The 22,292-nt window shown below is 41.4% G+C and overlaps 1 protein-coding gene across 18 annotated transcripts in view; it reads left to right on the plus strand.

Moving 5' to 3' along the window:
• Nucleotides 1–22,292, plus strand: part of LOC147635516 (uncharacterized) — an 87,474-nt gene that overhangs the window by 31,645 nt on the left and 33,537 nt on the right. For 12 of the 18 annotated variants that reach the window (XM_086802830.1, XM_086802831.1, XM_086802835.1 and 9 more), the window contains 2 exons: nt 5,424–5,517; nt 5,635–5,714. The exons of 4 other annotated variants lie outside the window; for them this stretch is intronic. In XM_086802830.1, the coding sequence (XP_086658956.1) occupies nt 5,454–5,517; nt 5,635–5,714 (144 nt within the window). In that variant the 5' untranslated portion in view covers nt 5,424–5,453. The remainder of the gene's footprint in view (nt 1–5,423; nt 5,518–5,634; nt 5,715–22,292) is intronic. 2 more of the 18 variants (XM_086802844.1, XM_086802842.1) reach the window with 1 other exon arrangement.

Here is a 22,292-nt window from a genome sequence, read left to right on the forward strand (position 1 = left end):
GAACCCTCGGGCGTCTGGATCTGCTCCGCGCTCTGGCTGCTCTCTGCCGCCTTGTAGTGGCCACCTTCAACACCTTGCGCTGCCTGCACCTTGCTGTAGTGCTTGACTTCTGCCTTGTTACAGCCGCCAAGACACTCGCATTGCTGCTTGCTCTGTCTGCAAGAAAACGCAGCTGCCAATACTTGGCTGCCCTGCTTTGCCACCTGCAACAAAAAACCGCGGGCTTCTCTGCTGCTTTTGGTGTGCAAGCTTGTGCCACCCAGAAACGCAGCCTGGTGCTCACTTGCTGTCTGCAATAAAAACGGCTATCTGCTCACGGCTGCTCACAGCACCTTCTCTGCAGTACTGCCCACCTTCGTGCTTTGTGTCCGAGGGTCGAGAGCCTGCGGCTCTGATACCATGTCAAGAATGTAGCTGCGGAAATACACACACACGCACACGTAGAGAGAGAGAGAGATGTAGCCGAACTGTGCTTGACCTGATTAGCAATGAAGATAAGATTTACAATGGAAGGCAAGGATATTTATACCCACACAAGGGAGTTGGCCGACTCAATATGATAATTAAACCCAATAAAAGTCCACCTAGGCCAGCTGGCATTCCCACGTGAGATACTATTTTTAACACGGTGTGCTATTGGTCAGATGCGCACATCCTCACACCAGCTAGAGATTGAGACTGGCAGATTCAGAGGAGTACCAGCTGAGGCCAGGATTTGTCAGTTGTGCCAGATGGAGCCAGAGACAGAGTTACATTACATATGTCACTGTCCAGTATATTATGAGATACGAGGCCATTTTCACTGCCTGTTTAGAGAGGGCTTCGGACCACTTTCTAGAGTCATGAGATACCAGGATCAGAGACGCCTCGGATTGTACTTGCTCGAGCTACGTAGACATAGAGAGGGTCTCTTGAGAGGGAGGGGATCAGAGAGGGAGAGACACCTACAGAGGCAGATTACAGACTTCTTTCGACCAGAGATTGAGTAGTCAGGCCAGCAGGCATTGCAGCTAGCCCCAGAGTACAGCCGCACCAGAGGTACATTGATTGATCGGGCTATAGATCTGGGGCGGTCCTGGCGCCCCAAGATGAGAGGCCCATCTCGACACCGGCAGAGACTACAACAAAGGATCAGGACCATACTAGCACGGCATGGGAGACGTCCAGTCAGAGTACTCACCATGGAGGACATTGAGGATATCCGCCATCGACCGATGAGAGACATCTTTGGATAGTGATGTGTATGATGCTTACCTTTGTTGCTGGAGTTTTCCTCCCGGATGTTATCCATTAGGAGCTCCTAGTATCGTACATTTCCTCATAGTTGTTCCACTTTGAGTTAGTTGTTTAGTTGTTTTTAGCTTTTTTAGCTTTTCTTACATAGACATTGTATCAGATCCACCAATTGTTGTAACCTTTTTGGTCTCATAGGTCATTTTGGCCTTCTGAAGACGTTAATATATCATTTCATTTTATTCATTTCTCTCTCTCTCTCTCTCTCTCTCTCTCTCTCTCTCTTACTTCCACTACATTGTGCAAATCGTTAGGAACCAAGGGGCTGAATATTCGTTATCCGAAGTATAGTCTTGTCTGTAAGCTTCCGCACGTTACCGTTAAAGGTCGTATATGGGCAATTTGGAGCCGTTTTGGTAGTCTCATAGGTGCCCAGAACATGCACCAATGGTTGGGACAAGTATTGGACACAATATGAACACATTTTATAGAATTTTTGATAATGTTTTATGGCTTGAAAGGGGCTTGCTGACTTGAATATGACTTGCCATTAGATTCCTATATAAAGGCAGGCTAGGGGTCATTCACAATCATTTAGAGATAGAGGTTGCAGAGGCTAGACCAAGGGCATGCAATCACGACATTTGGATCAGTAGAGTACACCTCCATATCACCGTTTTCCATTAATGCATAAAGGAGGGGAATAAGCATTAGTTTATGCATTGCATCGATTCATGCATGTCATTCAAGGCTTGGATTCGATTTAGATCTTTACCGATATTGTAATTACTCATCTATTTAGTAATATACAATTAGAGTAGGTTAGGTAAAGAGTTGTCTCTTTTCCTTCTCTCTAGCTCGGATTTGTCATTCTCAGCTCATAGCTCTAGCTTTGTTTTCTTTTGTACCATGATGAGATTACATGGACACTATTGTATCAATTTTGGTCTCATAGACCCACTGGGTCTTTTGAAGACGTTTAATACAACTTTCTTTCTTTCTTTCTACTTCTTTGTGTCATCATTGTGCATGTGATTAGCATTATTCTTTATTGCTTAGATTAATTATGATAGGGTCTAGAGCGCAAAGGATAGTTACCTCTCTCTCCCCCATATTCATGTATTCATGTATCCATTTACTCATGTACCCCATTTTGACTAGTAGCATTAGCTCCCCCCCTACTGATGTATTGTGGGGCTCTCTCTTTTCTTTTCGAGACTGTGTATCAGATGTCACATGGTTGTAACTTTGGTCTCATAGGTCACTTTGGCCTTTTGAAGACGTTAATATACACAAGAGACATGGATATCGCCTACACAGCCTCTTCCACCGAAGATGCTATACTACAGAGATCACTTCATGAGTATCACTGATGATGGATTTATAGAGAGGCCTAGATACATGGAGGGCTTTTTACCACACGGCTCCCGAGTGGCTATTGGTCAGCTTAGAGTTTCATCACACCGATTGGAGATTGGGACTGGCAGAGCAGCACGGGTCCCCCGAGAGGAGAGGGTATGCAGATTGTGAAGAGAGGAGGTGGAGAGTGAGGAGCATTATGTATGCAGATGCAGAGCATATACAGCCATCAGAGAGAGATATCCCATTTTATTCAGAGAGCGACATTCCCTACGCCAGATCTTTGAGGCAGCAGACCAGCGCATGCTGGGGAGATTCATTCTAGACATACAGCGCCACAGAGAGACATCATTACAGGCTCAGACAGCTCCAGAGGGGGGACGACAGACACAGATTACAACATTTTTTCAGAGATCCATCCCACTCCCAGCCCCTATACGGTAGGGAATTACTCTCCAGAGAGCAGAGACACTCAGAGCCCACAGGAGACAGAGGACACCTGGCTTTCGGACACCACGCCTATACCAGAGAGAGATGACACAGATCAGAGCTCAGTTTCACAGGGAGGGTGCGGAGTGACTTGCTCGCTTCAGAGCACACCCAGGCATGTTCTTCAGGGAGCTGTGGACACCCCCTTCATCGATGTATACCATTTTATACCCCCAGTATGGTACAGGATGGAGCTAGCTAGGTTGCATATCATGATTGTACACTCCATGCATATAGCTTTGCATTCTCCTAGTAGTAGAGCTCCATCCCCTTCCCCACTCATTGTACTTATTGCACACCTAGATTCACTCTCTCTCTCTCTCTCTCTCTCTCTCTCGCTCTCTCTCTCTCTCTCTCGGGCTATAGAGCTAGGGCGGTCCAGGCGCCCCAAGATGAGAGGCCCATCTCGACACCAGCGGAGACTACAACAGAGGATCAGGACCATACTAGCACGGCATGGGAGACGTCCAGTCAGAGTACTCACCATGGAGGACATTGAGGATATCCGCCATCGACCGATGAGAGACATCTTTGGATAGTGATGTATATGATGCTTACCTTTGTTGCTGGAGTTTTCCTTCCTAGATGCTATCCATTAGGAGCTCCTAGTACCTTACTTTTCCTCATAGTTGTTGTTTCAGTTTCAGTTAGTTGTTTTAGCTTTTCTTACACAGACATTGTATAAGATCCACCAATTGTTGTAACCTTTTTGGTCTCATAGGTCATTTTGGCCTTTTGAGGAAATTAATATATCATTTCATTTCATTTCATTTTCTCTCTCTCTCTCTCTCTCTCTCTCTCTCTCTCTCTCCCCATAGATAATTTCCCTCTCTCAGTCTTTGCGTCATCTATCTTTCTTTCTTCTCTTTCTTTTAGTTGCAAGGATGTTTCTTCCTCTCTAGGCACATAAGAAGGAGATAGGGGGGCAATCAAAACCAGAGCCCCGAGCTCTACGTGGAGAGAGAGAGAGAGGGGTTGGACCTTCTACATTTAGTCTCTTCTTCCACGTGTAAAGGGTCCTCAACTAAGGTTGACCCTTAAGGTGTGCATAAATTAATGACTTACATAGAAAAGACCCATCTAATATATAGGATATAATCTAATATTTATATCATTTTACATTTTATATATATATATATATATATATATATATATATATATATATATATATGAGTCCATCTCAAATGTGTTGATGATCGTACCTCAAATGCGTTGATGATCTATTTGAGTCCATCTCAAATGCGTTGATGATCGTACCTACCTAAATAAATGACTATACATATTCACCCAAATGACTATATTGGGTATTAAGGGGGGGACTAATTAATGTCTAAGGCTCAACATTAATTAGTGCTCCACATTTAATACCCAATATCTTGGGTACATATATATTCACCCAAATGATGATATTATGTATTAAAGAGGGGGACTAATTAATGCCTAAGGTTCATCATTAAGGTGAATATGCACCTCATCTCGTGCCCACCTTTACATGTGGCCAACCAGCCTCCCCTCCACATTGAGATATCCCTTCCACCACTCCTACCTACCTCCCACACCACCCCTACTGCCCCTAAGCCTATTGTAGGTATGGCTATTAGATACATCCTATTACATGCCTCGCCAAGCTCCTCCTACTCGCCCCCAAAAGACATCATGCTCAGCCTGGTTTGGGAAAAAACAGAGGAAATAGACCTAAGTGATCTCCTCCATTTAGAGGTAGTGTTACCAACAACGAGAAGACTTCAAGGCACTCATTTACAGTAGGTTGAAGCCCAATTTTCTACTTAGCACCTTCCAAATCCCATCTTGCTTTCTGGTTTACATGCAAAGCTTAACACAAAGAGGGCATCTATAGTGCATAGAGAACTGGAGAGATAGAAAGAGACATCAAATTCAGCCTCCCCATGCCCCTAGAGAGAGAAAGAGAGAGCACTTTTCAATCCTACGCACAATATCGCCCCCGAGAGAGAGAGAGAGAGAGAGAGAGAGAGAGAGAGAGAGAGAGAGAGAGAGAGAGAGAGAGAGAGTGACCTAGTTTAATGTGCGATAGAGCCCAACAAGAGATGCATGCATGGACACTTGTTCTAATTACCCAAAAAAGTATGATATTCAAAGACTTCCTACTAAATGAAAACCTTGGTATCAAACCTTAGAATTTCCTACTTGTAGGCTCTAAATATTATTCTAGACTAATTAATTAAATAGATAGCCAAAAGAGCTTATATAAGGTAAATAATTATAGTTGTACTCAAATTAATAGATAGCCTAAAGAGAATAGTTGTAAAATTAAAACATTACTCTTTTGGCTCCCTTTTCTGCATTTCCTTTTCGTTCTACAGACTAAAGGAAGAAGAAGCACGAACCCATCAATGCCTCGGAGCGCAATTCAGGAGGGGAGCTCCCCTCTGCTCCATACTTTTTTTCAACTCATGAGTAAGGACTTTTTTTTTTGTGGGGGGGGGGGGGGGGGGGGTTGGGGGGGTTTTTCGTTTTCTTTTTTAAATTCAACCCAGTTGGAAAATTGATTTTTTACCACATGGGTTTGCTCAGTTTCGCAGGTTGCATCTCGGATTTTGTCATTCTCGTTGAATCTCCTAATAGCCCGCCGCCTCTCACAAGAAGATTATGGGGTATTATGAAAATTTCATTTATCAATTACTCTAATTCTGTCAAAAGTGATCATGTGTGCTACCATGAAATAAATAATTGCCTTATTTTCATTAAAAAAGACCGTTGATGTTCTTTCCTTGGTATTAAGTAAAAGCTAACTTTTTTGCCCTAACTAGCACATACATAACCCCACAAACCTTCATTAAGATGTACCCTGACAATTGATCACGCATGTCCCACTATTAATCCCACTAAATAATAATAGGAGAGTATAAAAGGAGCCATGATTTAATTTGATTTGTTATTTAAGCTTTTTAATTTCACTTGTTACGGGCGTAAGTCTATGGGTGGGCAAGCCATGGGTTTTCCAATAAAAAATTAAACGTGTTTAATTTTAAAATCACCCTTAGCTAAGAGATTGAATTTTTATGGTCACACAAAGCTCTGCTTCAAAAAGGAACAAAGCTTTTTTTATCCAAAACTTTTGGTCTTGAACGGTGAATTCAATCTATGGTGCAGTAGAATGTATAGTCACACTTCACACTTTCATTATATATAGTAAGATGCCCAAAGTGTTGCCATTGTAGGTTTATCTCATTCTATTATTACTTTTGTATATGGTATATTGTTTCCTGAAACTATAGCCATGTTGTCATTTGTTAGTCCAAAGTTTTTAAAGAAAAAAACGATTATTATTATGTGTTTCATGTTGCTAATTTGCCCATGTTCAAAGATTTCAGACTAAATGAAAACCTTGATGTCAAACCTTCGATTTTGTGCTTTTAGGGTCTAATACTCTAGACTAGTTAATTAATAGGTAGCCACAATAGAATTCCTATTAGAGGTGAATAAAATTGTGTGAAAACTCTAAATTCTAGGACTTTATGTAATGGAATGTTGTCATGTCAAGTGTTGTGATTCTATTTTTCTCAATAGAGAAATCGGCCCATGTTCAAAGATTTCAGACTAAATGAAAACCTTGGTGTCAAACCTTTGATTTTGTGCTTTTAGGGTCTAATATTCTAGACTAGTTAATTAATAGATAGCCAAAATAGAATTCCTATTAGAAGTGAAGAAAATTGTGTGAGAATTCTAAATTCTAGGACTTTTATGTAATGGGATGTTGTCATGTCAAGGGTTGTGGTTCTGTTTTTCTCAATAGAGAAATCGGCTTGGCTGCACGTCAAGGCAGGGTAACATGTTGGAACAGGCTAGTCTTGAATGGGTTTCAATAGGAAATAAAGAAACCACAAGATTGAGAACTTAACAATGTCCTTGAGTGTAACTTAGTTAGGATGATCTCCCATATGAGAGAGAAATGAAATGATATATTAACGTCGCTAAGAGGCCATAATGGCCTATGCGACCAAAACTGAGAGTACATATGAAGTTGGTGTCTCATCAAAGGGAACAACCAATTGAAACTGAAAAGTACAATAAACTGACTATCAGTTATAAGAACTGTAAGTAAGACTCCTAGGTAGAAAATATTGGAAAATCTATATCAAGTAGATCCATGTATGCTGATCAGGTAAGTGTTGTCCTCTCCTCATAACAAATATCTCCGCCATGGGGCTGTCTAGAATGGAGAGGTCGTAGAAGCGAGGTAGGCGCCTCCGATGCTGAGCAATAATGGCTCTGATCTGGCGATGGTGAGGATGCCGTGGTCGGGATCCTGGTGGGCGTGGCCGACGAGCACGACATAAGACGATTGCTCTATCAATGGTGACTCCCTAGGAGCGTGGTTGGTGTCCTGATGGCCCGATGGAGGAGGTATGAGGAGGTGTGTGGGTTGGGCTGCTGGTGCTGATGGACCCCCCACCGTTCAATTGTGGATCCAAGATAGGGATCAGAGGAGGTTGACTTCATCACAACCTTGCACTATTTCGTGGAGGAGAATGGTACTATAATTGGATGTCATGGAGGAGGATGGTACTATTATTGAAGAAGAATACCACATGGGGTTTGATCCGGACCTTCCACCGGTTAATTGTAGTTCCTAGACATGGATCGGAGGAGGTGGACTTCAGCACAACCTTGCACTCTCTCGTGGAGGAGGACACTACACAACATGAGCTCTTTGCATTGTATTGATATGGAGAATCTATTATGTACCTAGCCCTAACCCTTGGGTTTAGGGAATAATCCAGTAGGGTTAGGGGAGCCCTAGGATTAGGGAAAGCAGGCTTAGATGGATGGCTAAGGTTCAATATTAATAAACCCAAGGTTATTGGCTATTTATGACTAGACCATTATTTATAGCAACAATAAGCACTATATAAGTGAGGCTTGGGTTATTATTGATTCATTGTGGTCTGGACCTGGACCAATAGGCTTACGCCTACCATGGACATGGTGGGTCACGGGTAGTCTTGCCGAGGGCCCCTGTGGGCAAGCACCGGTGGTATGGGACGCTAGGGTTGATTGGCATGGACTTGTAGGAGTGGAACCTTAGCGATTGGCTCGGGGGAGGTTTGTGGACGCGAACCTATGGTTGGATGGTGAGTTTGCCTGCACCCCTTTTATTTGGTTTCTCTAACCTTGTTTGTGCATGTGTATTAGGTTGAATCTTGGAGGGATCTTACAGTTGGTATTAGACCAAGCCTAGTTACGGAGGGGGGAAAAAAGCAAGGTTTGCATGGCGTCATGTTGTTATCAAGGTTGCCTAAGCTAGGTATCTCTTGGTCTCCATATCTGCATTTTGAATTTGCAAGGAGTAGGTGCTTTTTCAGGTTTTTCTTGCAAGGTAAGGTGCATGTGGATTCTGAGAGAAGGGGGGGTAACGAGGACATTGGTATGCATGCTTGCGGGCGGGATTGCCCTGGGAAACCCCTGGTTCTTGACTTTAACCCTAGGCTTTTCTGAACTCTGGAAGCACTGCAGGTTGCTTATGTTATGCTGCACGTGGTGTTACATCGGCTATCGTCTAGCACCCAGAGACATGTAGGAAAGGAAAGAGGGCATCACGTGTAGCTTCTGTGAGCAGTAGGCGACTGTTTGAATGCTGGATGAGCTCTGGATTAGGGCACCTACAGCAGACAGCCAGGTTGCAGTCACACCCACCAGAAAAGGGCTGCATAGGACAGCAGCTGGGCAAGCCAGCAGGGATTCTGTGCGTAGGGCTGTACGCATGGACCAGACCGAACAGATCTGTACTGTATTGTGCAGGTCAGCAGGCCGTACAGCAGCAGCAGTTGACCGTACAGAGGCTGAATTAGCCAAATATATGGTAGACTGGCACATGGAGACAGAGCAGGCTGAAAGCCCCCCAAAAAAAAAAAAAAAACTTGATGCCAGTTATAGGGCTATTGTTTTTTTAACTCAACAGTCATGTTACTTTTATTATGAAAAAACTTGTGGCTGTTTTTTTTTTTCATAGCAAGGGGTGGGGCAATTTTTTGCGGACAGTTTATAAAAGGCTGTTTTTTTTTTTGGGAAAAAGCACTTGGATGTTTTTAAGCCATAAAAGAGGGATGGCCTTAGGCCCTTTGTACTGAGCCCATTACGAGATTGATTGAAGGTCCGTCGCGAGGATTTATCGCCGGATCTTCATCTCTCGTGCGTGGAGTACATGTGGGACCCCTTATTTTTGCGTACTTTTCTCCTGTTTCTCGCGTGAAACTTGTTTTTTCTTCCTCCGACTTTTCAGAATTTTCAGAATCCTTGCAATAGTAAACCTTTCTTCTCCCTTTATCATGGCATCACAGCTCCACTCATTGATGATGTTTTGAACCATGAGGAAGATTGTCCTTAGGGGTCAAGAGAACACCTGGAGGTGTAGCAAAAGGTGGTTGGGGGGGTTGAGAAAACTTACTTCGAGGAGTATATGGTTCAACTTCGAGTAGAGTTCCGGGAAGCCTAGGTGGACTCTTGGCTCATCAACCGCTAGAACGTACTCTTTGAGTTTCACTTGTTCCTGGAAGTTGAGAAGTTGCAGATGGTTAGGGGTCTCCTGAGGGGGGAAGCCCTGACATGATGGAGAGAACTCAACAATAAACTGAGTACTTGGGTGGATTTTGAGAGTGTTTCGCGATGAGTTTCTCCAAGTGGAGGATGAGTTTGATATAGTGGCTCAAGTTTATGGACTTGGACATGAGAAACCTGTCTTTCAACACATATTTGCAAAGATGCAAAGAGTCGCAGCCCTAAGCGACACACATGGATGCCACAATGTTGTGTGGGCTTTTTATCTGTGGGTTGGCACGAGAACGCAAGCTCTAGGTAAATAATAATCATAGCAAGACACTGGAGGATGCCATCCGCTATGCTAGGATTTATGAAGAGACCATGGTTGGCCAGACGTTGAAGAACCGCCTTTGAGAAACCTCAAACCACAGGAACCTTTGAGCAAGATTCCAGGCGTAAACATAAGTTTAAGTCTGAGAAGGATCCACTAGACCAAACCCAGTCTTCGGGTGAACCCAATGAGAAGAAGGATCAGAAGCATCAGGAGATCCTCCAGAGCATTAGGAAGGGCTAGTGTTTCTCATGGTGCCATATAAAGGTGAGTTGTCCAACGACAAAGACCACGGCGGCTCATTTGACCGAAGTCACAAGTAAACCTGAAGTTCTTTCGTAGATATTATTGTTTTAGGTCAGAGTGCTTGCATGGAATATGTTTTCAGCATGGCAATCTTTGGTCCTAACGACTTAATACGTATGTGTAAGTCGGTGTTAGGGAGGGCTGTGCACATCCTTTTTGACCCTAATAGCACTCACAACTTCATTAATGGCAAAATTATTTTACAGAAGTTGGGAGTGAAGATGCACCTAGTGATCATGTGTATCGTGTGAACCTGGTGGGAGAATTTGGACTGATTTGGGACAGGCGTGTGTCTCAGTCACATATATATATTCAGAGTTATGCATCTATGTCGATTAAAAGGGTCATGTTTTTGTCCTTTGTAATGGAAGATGCTCCAGTATTTTGGAGAGAGATTTTGCAGTCCCACTCTCTATTTGTTGTAACTCAGCAACACTTCCTAATATAAGTGTTTAAATGTGTTGGTACCCTTTAATCTGATGTTAATTCTGGTTTATAATGGTTAACTTAGGTGTTTGGACGACACTGGTTTCGAAAGCATCAGTGCGCAATTTCGTAGATGTTTTCTTTGCTGAGTTAGGTTGTGATCTTCACCTAGAGAGTTAGTCGATCCCAGTGCGCAATTTCGTAGATGTTTTCACGGTGATCGTCTCTCACGATAGAAGTGAAAGAGAACCGTATGCTCTGATACCAATGTAACTTGGTTGAACACAATGCTAATCAATACACTTAAATACACTAAGATTTGAAGGACACTTGCTCAAATACAAGAAGTAAATTGCTGAAATGACAAGAGGCACACAATGAGCTGGAACGGCCGACCCCTCCCTTGAGTAAATTGTATTACTATTGGAGAAATTCAATACATAGTTTCACGGGCATCCATTGCCAAATCCTCCATGCCAATGCATATGAAATTCAGCATTTAGAAAACAATGGTATGTCGATGTAGATCACCAAGGAGCTGCCTTGATGCCGGGCCCGACTTCAGTGCCCATATTCTCTACCATTGGCTCTATGTTCTACCAAGCAAGGTAGCAACATCTTCAAGAGCACATAGGACAAGAGAAATACTACACAGGGCGGCTAAACAAGGAGTCCTGCCCTTCTACTGAGTAAGTAATGACAATACATTGTCCAATTACCTTACCAGTCTTCATAGAAGTTGTTGCAAGCGGAAGCCTTCGCGTTGGAAGCTTTAGAAGTGTTGATATCTTCGATTTGCCGCAATCCTTCGCGACAAAAGTCTTCAAGAGGATGAAGGGAACCTTGGGAAAGCTTCCCCTATGGTTCAACTTGAGAAAGGAAGGCTGAAATTAGGGTTTTCAGCAAAAAGACCAGTAATTACAGCAAAAATGAGAGCTGTTTTGCTGAATTTCAGTCATTGGGAGTGAGTAGGAGAGTGATTAGCACTTGGAAACACTCTTGGAAGCTTGGAAAACACCCTAGCAAGTTGGGTATGGCTATGGAGAGCTTGGAAATGGAGAGAAATGGTGGAAAAACAGAGTTTTCAGCCTCCAAAAATCCTCATGAAGAGAAAACACGAATTTCTCTTAATAAGTAAGTGAATTGGGGTCCAATCAGGTGAAAGGACATGGGGAGATGCCCATTTATGAGTAAAAGGGGAGGATCAGGTCCTGGACATTGAGTCTTGTCCGCCTCCGGACTTCAGTGAGTGTGAACTTGGAAGAGGTCATAATTTATAAGTGACTTTTGGGCGCCCAAACTTTAATAAAATGGGAACGCACTCACTTATAAATATTGGCTAAGTCCTAAGGGCTATTTGAGCCTAGATCAGGAAATACTTACCACCTGTTCACATGCCACACAACCATGTCAGCAGACAGTTTCACACGCACGGTTCACGGGCGGGCGTCCCTTTACCCGGAACTACACATAGGTCATGCAGGCATGAAAACAGCATGCAATTTCATTTGCAGGCAAGCACATAAAGATGCTATGCAATGCAGCATTGGCATGAGCAATTTCCGTTCATGAAACCATATAAGACCAAGCGTTTCCAGGCAAGTATACGCAATACCAGACCCAGTGGAAAGCTGATCCTCCAGGCGTTTCCGGGCATGTACACAAAGGCACAAGTCCCAGCGGAAAGCCAAGTCCTCTAGATATTCCGAGCATGATAACATCAAGTCCCAACGGAATATCATATCCAACTATACAGCATGACACGTGTCACCTGCATAGGCATATTCCATAAGCCATGGACACTAATCCAATATGTACATAGTGTGAAAGCAAGAGTGAACCATTCGGGTGGCCAAATGGTGACATTTCCCCCCGCTTCTAAACAGTTGTCCGCAACTGAAATGCATCCAAATATGTCTGAAGCACATGCGGGCAATCTTTGAAGAACTCTTGATCTACCCATTTAGCATCAATGGGAAGATAGTTCTTAAACTTCACAAGGTAACGCCTCACAACTTTGCTTGCAAGAAGCTTGCGTTCCTTGTGATACACAATCTGCTGTGGCTGCAAGATCTCCTCAAGCTCATCCACTTCTAGTGGATCCTCAATGACCATTTCACTGGGCTCCGGCCCTACATACTTGCGAAGAAGACTCACATGAAAAGCATTGTGTATGTGCCAATGACTAGGTAATGCCAATCTGAAAGCCACTTCATTGATCTTCTCGATCACTCGAAAAGGTCCATAGTACCTGGTTGCAAGCTTAGGATATGCACCCTCTTTGCCAGGCCTCTTTGCAAGTCTTGCTTTCTCAAATTTCAGCAATACCCAATCATTCTCTTTAACATCCAATTGCCTTCTATGCTTGTCCGGCAGCCTTTTTATGCTTGTCTTGTGACCTTGCAATGGCTGTCCGCACCTGAGTAAAAGTAATATCCAAGTCTCTTACATACTCATCAGCTGCAAATATCTCATCCTTTGTGCGAAGGATGGGTGGCAAAACCACCTTACCATAAACAATCTCAAACGGGGCCTTTCCCGTAGATGCATGCACCGTGTTGTTGTATGCAAATTCCACAAGCGGTAAGTACTTCTCCCAAGAAGACTTCTGATCCGCCACATAACATTTCAAGAGATCCAACACGACTGAATTTGCAGTCTCACTTTGCCCATCCGTTTGAGGGTGATAAGCTGATGAGAAGTTCAATTTGGTGCCCATATTATCAAATAAGGCCCGCCAAAAGAGACTTGTAGTCCTGGGATCTCTATCCCCCACAATGGACTTCGGCATTCCATGATGTTTGAACACTTGTGCAAGATATATTTTAACCATATTGTAAGATCCCTGTTCCCACCGAGCAACGGATTCGGGGTACTGGCAGCGGAAGTAGCGCTTCTCGCGCGGGACAGGGGTCCCACACTCGGGGCCTCGCCACGGATATCCGGATAAGAGACTAATCCGTCGGTTGTTCCAAACCGAACCCGGAAAAACTTCCTTTACCGGAAAGCACGGGCGATTCCACCAGGATAACTTTTTACTCTAACGTAGTCAAGATCATTTCTGATCGAGATGATCCGATTACATCTATAAGATACTTAGTCAGTTCAAGGAAGAAACTTGCACTTGGATCATTGGGATCAACGCTTTTTTCCCCATTCAAGAGGCACAGCCGTTGATTCCTATCCATAGAACAGTTTCTGTCCGGAATTTAAATTTTTTTTTTCTATCGTAAAAACAAAAGTTTGAGTCTCGATTTACGGATCCATCAGTCCAGCCTAACCCCATCCAATCCCATGGGTTAGCCAACCGCCCAACCACTGTAGTGATGGGATCCAATTAAAAATTTGGTTAGGTTTTGTCCCGGGTACCAAGGAAAAGAGTTCCAAGGCCCCCTAGCCGGATGTTCATGCAAAATAAAACTAGTCACACCACTCACACACCCAATATGAACTTGCCCTTTTTCAACCAGATTCAACCAGTTTAAAACAATCCTTTAATAAAACCATAGTATCATTGATCACCATCTTCCAATTTATCCAATTGATTCTTAATTTCCCATCATTCCTTCATCAGAGTATCTATGGCATCATTGGCAACTAGAACGCTCAGGAGCCGTTTCGATAGTTCCTAGCCCATAATACTTGGCAATATAATCACTTAACAAGATGGACTCTCGTTGAAGATCAGCAAGATCAACCAACAGATCCATATAAGGAGCCATGGACTCATCCATTGAAGACCAGCAAGGTCAATCAACCAGATCCATGCTCGATTTCAGAAAACAACTCCAACTCTGTTCCAATATCTTCCTCGACGCACGCGTGGGTATCCTAGGCAACCCAGAGCCCGAGCACCGTATGGTCAGCACCCTCTAGGATCCTTCGCAGGTAACCTAGCGCTTCACGCATAGGCCGCTTCCTTGGCCCCTCATCCACCGTACCGGAAGCTCACCATTTTAATCGCACCGAGGCTGGTCAAGACCTCGGCCGACCTTGCTACGCGAGACGTCCTTCATTGACTCCCCGTCAGCAGTTGCAACTTTACCATCACGACTTTAATCACAAGACGGTCAAAATGCTCCCCCCAGCATTCTTGACATAAAACAATCATTTACAAACAGCATTTACAAACAGTATTTACAAATAGTTTACAATACAATTTCTATTTTAACTTTCATTTTTCCACATTATCCTTCATCAATCTACATTACTTATTCCATATTCCATTTATATGTATACTCATCCCATCACATCATTTCTATCTCATCACTTCAGATTCCCTCACATCGCATATCGTATATTCACATCCATACATCCACATCTATATGCGTATATTCACATCTACATGCATACATCTACATCTCTATGCATACATCCACATCCACATTCACATTCACCTCCATACATCTACATCTACATGCATACATCCACATCTCCATTCACATCTACATCTATACATCTACATCTACATGCATCCATCCACCTCCACATCCACATCTACATCTATACATCTACATCTACATGCATACATCCATATCTCCATTCCCATCTACATCTATACATCTACATCTACATGCATCCATCTACCTCCACATCCACATCTACATCTATACATCTACATCTACATGTATACATCCACCTCCACATCCACATCCGTATCTATACATCTACATCTACATGTATACATCCACATCCACATCTATACATCTACATCTACATGCATACATCCACATCTCCATTCACATCTACATCTATACATCTACATCTACATGCATCCATCTACCTCCACATCCACATCTACATCTATACATCTACATCTACATGTATACATCCACCTCCACATCCACATCCGTATCTATACATCTACATCTACATGTATACATCCACGTCCACATCTATACATCTACATCTACATGCATACATCCACATCTCCATTCACATCTACATCTATACATCTACATCTACATGCATCCATCCACCTCCACATCCACATCTACATCTATACATCTACATCTACATGCAAACATCCACATCTCCATGCATAATAAAATTCTTTTAATTAATCTAGGATGATAGTTCCTAGAATATGGTAGGAAGTCCTCTTTTTATGCTTTGAATGAATTTATTTTATGCGTAATTTCTATAAAAATTTTACCATAGCTCCGCTACTATGACTGATAAATCTCAATTTTTTTTCTAAGGGATAAAGCTCATTATTAAAGAAATAATTAGAATGGTCTCTAATTGGATGATCAATCCATAATGGTCTCTTATTGGATCATTAAGAAAACAATTAGAATGGTCTCTAATTGGATCATCAATCCATAATGGTCTCTAATTGGATCATTAAGAAAACAATTAGAATGGTCTCTAATTGGATCATTAAGAAAACAATTAGAATGGTCTCTAATTGGATCATCAATCCATAATGGTCTCTAATTGGATCATTAAGAAAACAATTAGAATGGTCTCTAATTGGATCATCAATCCATAATGGTCTCTAATTGGATCATTAAGAAAACAATTAGAATGGTCTCTAATTGGGTCATCAATCCATAATGGATTGAATCATCAATGTGCATAAACTAAAAGCATAGCAAAAAGCCATTAATTTGGCCTCAAGCATAGCTTAATCTTGGATTAAGGAAAAGCTTTATGAAAAGCTTCATTTAGATTGAGAATGGGTCATGAGTATGACCATTTCTTGAGTGAGAGAGAGAAATTATAAAAACCATTAGAATTTAAATATAAGTGGAAATTAACTTCTATAGCATTTATTAAATTATGTAACTCTTCACTACTATTCACCAATTAACTTCAATAGCATTTAAAAAACCATACCAATTAAACTTCTCAAGCTTGAGAGGGGTTGAGAAGAGAGAATCATTGAGAAATCATAGAAGAGATCAAAATTCAATATACTTACCTTATGATTTGCTTGATTCTTTATTCACGGTAGAGGCCCCCAACCAATCAATTGGTTTAGTATGTTGATGGAGCCACCAATGGGGATTGAGAAAAGAGAGAAGTATCAAAAACTAGTGAATTATTAAAGAATTCACAACTCTTGGCTTAGGTAGAGTAGAGTAACAATGCATAAGACACTCTATATTTTGGCTTAGGTGGAGTAGAGTAATAAAGCATAAGACTCTATCTAATTTGGCTTAGGTGGAGTAGAGTAACAAAGCATAAGACTCTATCTAATTTGGCTTAGGTGGAGTAGAGTAACAAAGCATAAGACACTATATATTTTGGCTTAGGTGGAGTAGAGTGACAAAGCATAAGACAATATATATTTTTCAACAAGGGAAGGCTTCTATTTATAGGAAAATTTGAGCTCCTAACCAACAAACTGATTCTAGAATTTTCCAAGTCAGTTTGGTTGAATTTGGACTAGATTTGGACCTAGTTTGGTTACTTTTGATTCGGTTTGGTTCCATTTTGATCTGGTTTGGTTCAAGAGAGATGAGAGATAAAAATATCACATTATTTTTGAGTTTAAAACTCATTCAAGCATGTGAAATATGTACCTCCTTTAAAGAATTCCCCTTCCTTACATATGTGTCAAAATTTTATTGTTCATAGTTTTTTACTAATAAACCTTGTACATTTTCAACTCTTCATCTTATGTGAAATATGCACCTCCTTTAAAGAACTCCTCTTCCTTACATATGTGTCATAGTTTTTTTTACTAATAAACCTTGTACATTTTCAACTCTTCATCTTATGTGAAATATGCACCTCCTTTAAAGAACTCCCCTTCCTTACATATGTGTTTATTTACTAATAAACCTTGTACATTTTCAACTCTTCATCTTATGTGAAATATGCACCTCCTTTAAAGAACTCCCCTTCCTTACATATGTGTTTATTTACTAATAAACCTTGTACATTTTCAACTCTTCATCTTATGTGAGCATTTACTCATTTTTGGGTATCTTCTTTTTCAAATTGGATTTATCTCCTCCCTACACATGGGTTGATGCTATTGATCCATAGGAACCTTAATTGGACCATAATCTAAAAATTTCTGAAAATCTAGACCCTTAGACTAAGGTTCTTTATACCTATTTCCAATTAATTCCAATTGCACATTGGAAAATTCTTTTTGAATTTCTGTTTCAGGGGAACTTATTTTAATAAGATGAGTTATTTTTCTATCCAAAAATATTCATAATCTGAATATTCTCTCTCTAGAATAATTTTCTCTCTCTAGGCTAAAACAGTTAGAAGCAAGGTCTTTATATTTCTGAAGAGGGATTGATTACAGGGGAAGATACTAAACATCAAAAAGGGGTTGGGGGAGGAATCTTACATTCTACCCCACTTAAAAAACGCGAGATGTCCTCATCTCGCAACTTGGAATAATTTCGCAAGATGCACGAATATGAGACTTAGAGAAAAATTTTAATCACGATTAACCACCAAGAAAAAGTCTTAAAGAGAGCAAGATTCAAAATAAGAACAAGATTTAAACTTTATTCATTCACGGGACTTATACAGTAAGATAGAAGAACTCTTTACACTTCCATAAGCCCGTCCATCATATGGTCACAAAAGCAGTCCTCACAAGCTGCACAAGTATAGGGTAACTCATCTATGGGAATGATTCTGCTGGTTATTGCCGCACCTATCTCAGTGGTATGAGGTGTTCTAACAAAAGGACCTCTGAGAGGCAAGCCAAAAACGGGATAAAGGCATATCTTCTCATGAGGAAGAAAACACGCCAGTAAGAAGACCCGCTCAGAAAACCCAAGATGCCTTGATCTCATGACGCAGTAGTATCGGGGACCCAAACCCAAAGCTTCAATAACCATGGCCAAGCGAACATTGTTACGAAAGTGCTGCTGACCCCAGGGTGTTACCCTAGTTATGTTTTGATAGGTCCGCCATTTGGTCTACGCTACAGAAGTTCCTAGGTGAGGAAAAAGTGAGCGCTCATACTGTTCTATAAAGTCTTTCTTCACAGACTCTCTTGCGTCTTGAAGGTGAGAAATCATCAGGGATAAAACTAATTCCTGTTGCCAAGCCATGAAGGAGATTAAGAAAGAAAGGAGATTGATGGGAGTAAGATTACTGTGAGCGGCAAGTAAAAATTACGACTTATATAAAGGAAGGAGCTAGCGTAACCTAGAAGCCAACGGTAACTTGCCACTGAAGTTTTACCGTCTTTCCATGATTTGAGTTTGACACATTTTTCTATAGAAGGCATTAAGAATTTTGAGATGAGGGAATAAAAGAAACTTGTAGGCTAAGTCACCTACTTTCATTGAATTCAGATATAAGGGTCACAATATCTGGGGGATAACTTCTTATACTCCCCAAGAGATAAAGAACTTCTTTTGGGCCGTACTCGAATGAAAACCAAAACCTTGGTATCCAAAACACCGATTCTCACTTCTGGACTCATTGTTCTAAAGCCTTAAAACAGGTGGGACTCCTGAGAAGTATTCTAGGGAAAGGGTCTTCCTTTTTTAAACAGAAACTTTCTTTTATTTTAGAGAGGGAATAATTATAAGATCAGAAAGGAAGATTCTTACCCCTGTATGCTTCGAAGGTTGGGGAGGAATCTTACATTCTACCCCACTTAAAAAGTGCGAGATGTCCTCATCTCGCAAGGTAGAGGACAGCTCTTATTCTTAAGATCCAATTTTATTCTGGGGTTCCTTATATTCTGGTCAACCCAACAGAACACTGGGATAAATATCCCTTATATAGAACTCATCATTAAATAACAATTCATTCAGATTATATCATTCATAACTTTAACACGATAATGGTCCATTAGACCGAGAAGTTTCTTTCGGAACATTCCTCCACGGAAATTTCAGTCAAGTAAGTTCTCAATTTGACATCCCTTAACTCGATCTACCAGTCAAGTATTAACAGTAGCAATCTGACAGCACAACCCACTAATCTCATAGTGATTTGCTGAATTCGTTATCATCTTTCTAGTTATGAATATCATCACAGGGACTCGTCCCATTCCCCCTCATTGAGGTTTCATTATATTTCAACTAATTTTTAAAAATCAACATTTTTCAATCAGCATTTTCAATCAGCATCCAAATCAATTCATCAATTCTCAAACAGAATTAAAAATCATATCAATCACATTCGAAATCATCATCTAGATAGCATTAACGCTTATAATTTCAAGTCTTAGATTTACTCGTATATACTGTCAGTAAAGAGCTGCAGTATACTCTCGGTATATACGGGTAGTCACGGCCCTTGGAATTATAAGGTAAATACTATCATGTCTAGGCCTCAAGCAAGTCAGGGTTTCTATATAATTGTGGTACTTCCATCTGAAGACCCAATTACCAAATTACGAGTTTCAGTTTGAATATCAAATTGTATGAATTATCTCACACAATTATAATCTTTTTGTGTCTCTTGATAAATTTTTGATATATTTGTCTTCTCAGTTGATCTTTATTAACCAAATGCTCTGATACCAACTGTAAGATCCCTGTTCCCACCGAGCAACGGATTCGGGGTACTGGCAGCGGAAGTAGCGCTTCTCGCGCGGGACAGGGGTCCCACACTCGGGGCCTCGCCACGGATATCCGGATAAGAGACTAATCCGTCGGTTGTTCCAAACCGAACCCGGAAAAACTTCCTTTACCGGAAAGCACGGGCGATTCCACCAGGATAACTTTTTACTCTAACGTAGTCAAGATCATTTCTGATCGAGATGATCCGATTACATCTATAAGATACTTAGTCAGTTCAAGGAAGAAACTTGCACTTGGATCATTGGGATCAACGCTTTTTTCCCCATTCAAGAGGCACAGCCGTTGATTCCTATCCATAGAACAGTTTCTGTCCGGAATTTAAATTTTTTTTTTCTATCGTAAAAACAAAAGTTTGAGTCTCGATTTACGGATCCATCAGTCCAGCCTAACCCCATCCAATCCCATGGGTTAGCCAACCGCCCAACCACTGTAGTGATGGGATCCAATTAAAAATTTGGTTAGGTTTTGTCCCGGGTACCAAGGAAAAGAGTTCCAAGGCCCCCTAGCCGGATGTTCATGCAAAATAAAACTAGTCACACCACTCACACACCCAATATGAACTTGCCCTTTTTCAACCAGATTCAACCAGTTTAAAACAATCCTTTAATAAAACCATAGTATCATTGATCACCATCTTCCAATTTATCCAATTGATTCTTAATTTCCCATCATTCCTTCATCAGAGTATCTATGGCATCATTGGCAACTAGAACGCTCAGGAGCCGTTTCGATAGTTCCTAGCCCATAATACTTGGCAATATAATCACTTAACAAGATGGACTCTCGTTGAAGATCAGCAAGATCAACCAACAGATCCATATAAGGAGCCATGGACTCATCCATTGAAGACCAGCAAGGTCAATCAACCAGATCCATGCTCGATTTCAGAAAACAACTCCAACTCTGTTCCAATATCTTCCTCGACGCACGCGTGGGTATCCTAGGCAACCCAGAGCCCGAGCACCGTATGGTCAGCACCCTCTAGGATCCTTCGCAGGTAACCTAGCGCTTCACGCATAGGCCGCTTCCTTGGCCCCTCATCCACCGTACCGGAAGCTCACCATTTTAATCGCACCGAGGCTGGTCAAGACCTCGGCCGACCTTGCTACGCGAGACGTCCTTCATTGACTCCCCGTCAGCAGTTGCAACTTTACCATCACGACTTTAATCACAAGACGGTCAAAATGCTCCCCCCAGCATTCTTGACATAAAACAATCATTTACAAACAGCATTTACAAACAGTATTTACAAATAGTTTACAATACAATTTCTATTTTAACTTTCATTTTTCCACATTATCCTTCATCAATCTACATTACTTATTCCATATTCCATTTATATGTATACTCATCCCATCACATCATTTCTATCTCATCACTTCAGATTCCCTCACATCGCATATCGTATATTCACATCCATACATCCACATCTATATGCGTATATTCACATCTACATGCATACATCTACATCTCTATGCATACATCCACATCCACATTCACATTCACCTCCATACATCTACATCTACATGCATACATCCACATCTCCATTCACATCTACATCTATACATCTACATCTACATGCATCCATCCACCTCCACATCCACATCTACATCTATACATCTACATCTACATGCATACATCCATATCTCCATTCCCATCTACATCTATACATCTACATCTACATGCATCCATCTACCTCCACATCCACATCTACATCTATACATCTACATCTACATGTATACATCCACCTCCACATCCACATCCGTATCTATACATCTACATCTACATGTATACATCCACATCCACATCTATACATCTACATCTACATGCATACATCCACATCTCCATTCACATCTACATCTATACATCTACATCTACATGCATCCATCTACCTCCACATCCACATCTACATCTATACATCTACATCTACATGTATACATCCACCTCCACATCCACATCCGTATCTATACATCTACATCTACATGTATACATCCACGTCCACATCTATACATCTACATCTACATGCATACATCCACATCTCCATTCACATCTACATCTATACATCTACATCTACATGCATCCATCCACCTCCACATCCACATCTACAT

This window comes from Cibotium barometz, chromosome 9 (genome assembly GCF_041138505.1).
Source record: "Cibotium barometz isolate CiBa-2024 chromosome 9, ASM4113850v1, whole genome shotgun sequence".
NCBI lineage: Eukaryota > Viridiplantae > Streptophyta > Polypodiopsida > Cyatheales > Cibotiaceae > Cibotium > Cibotium barometz.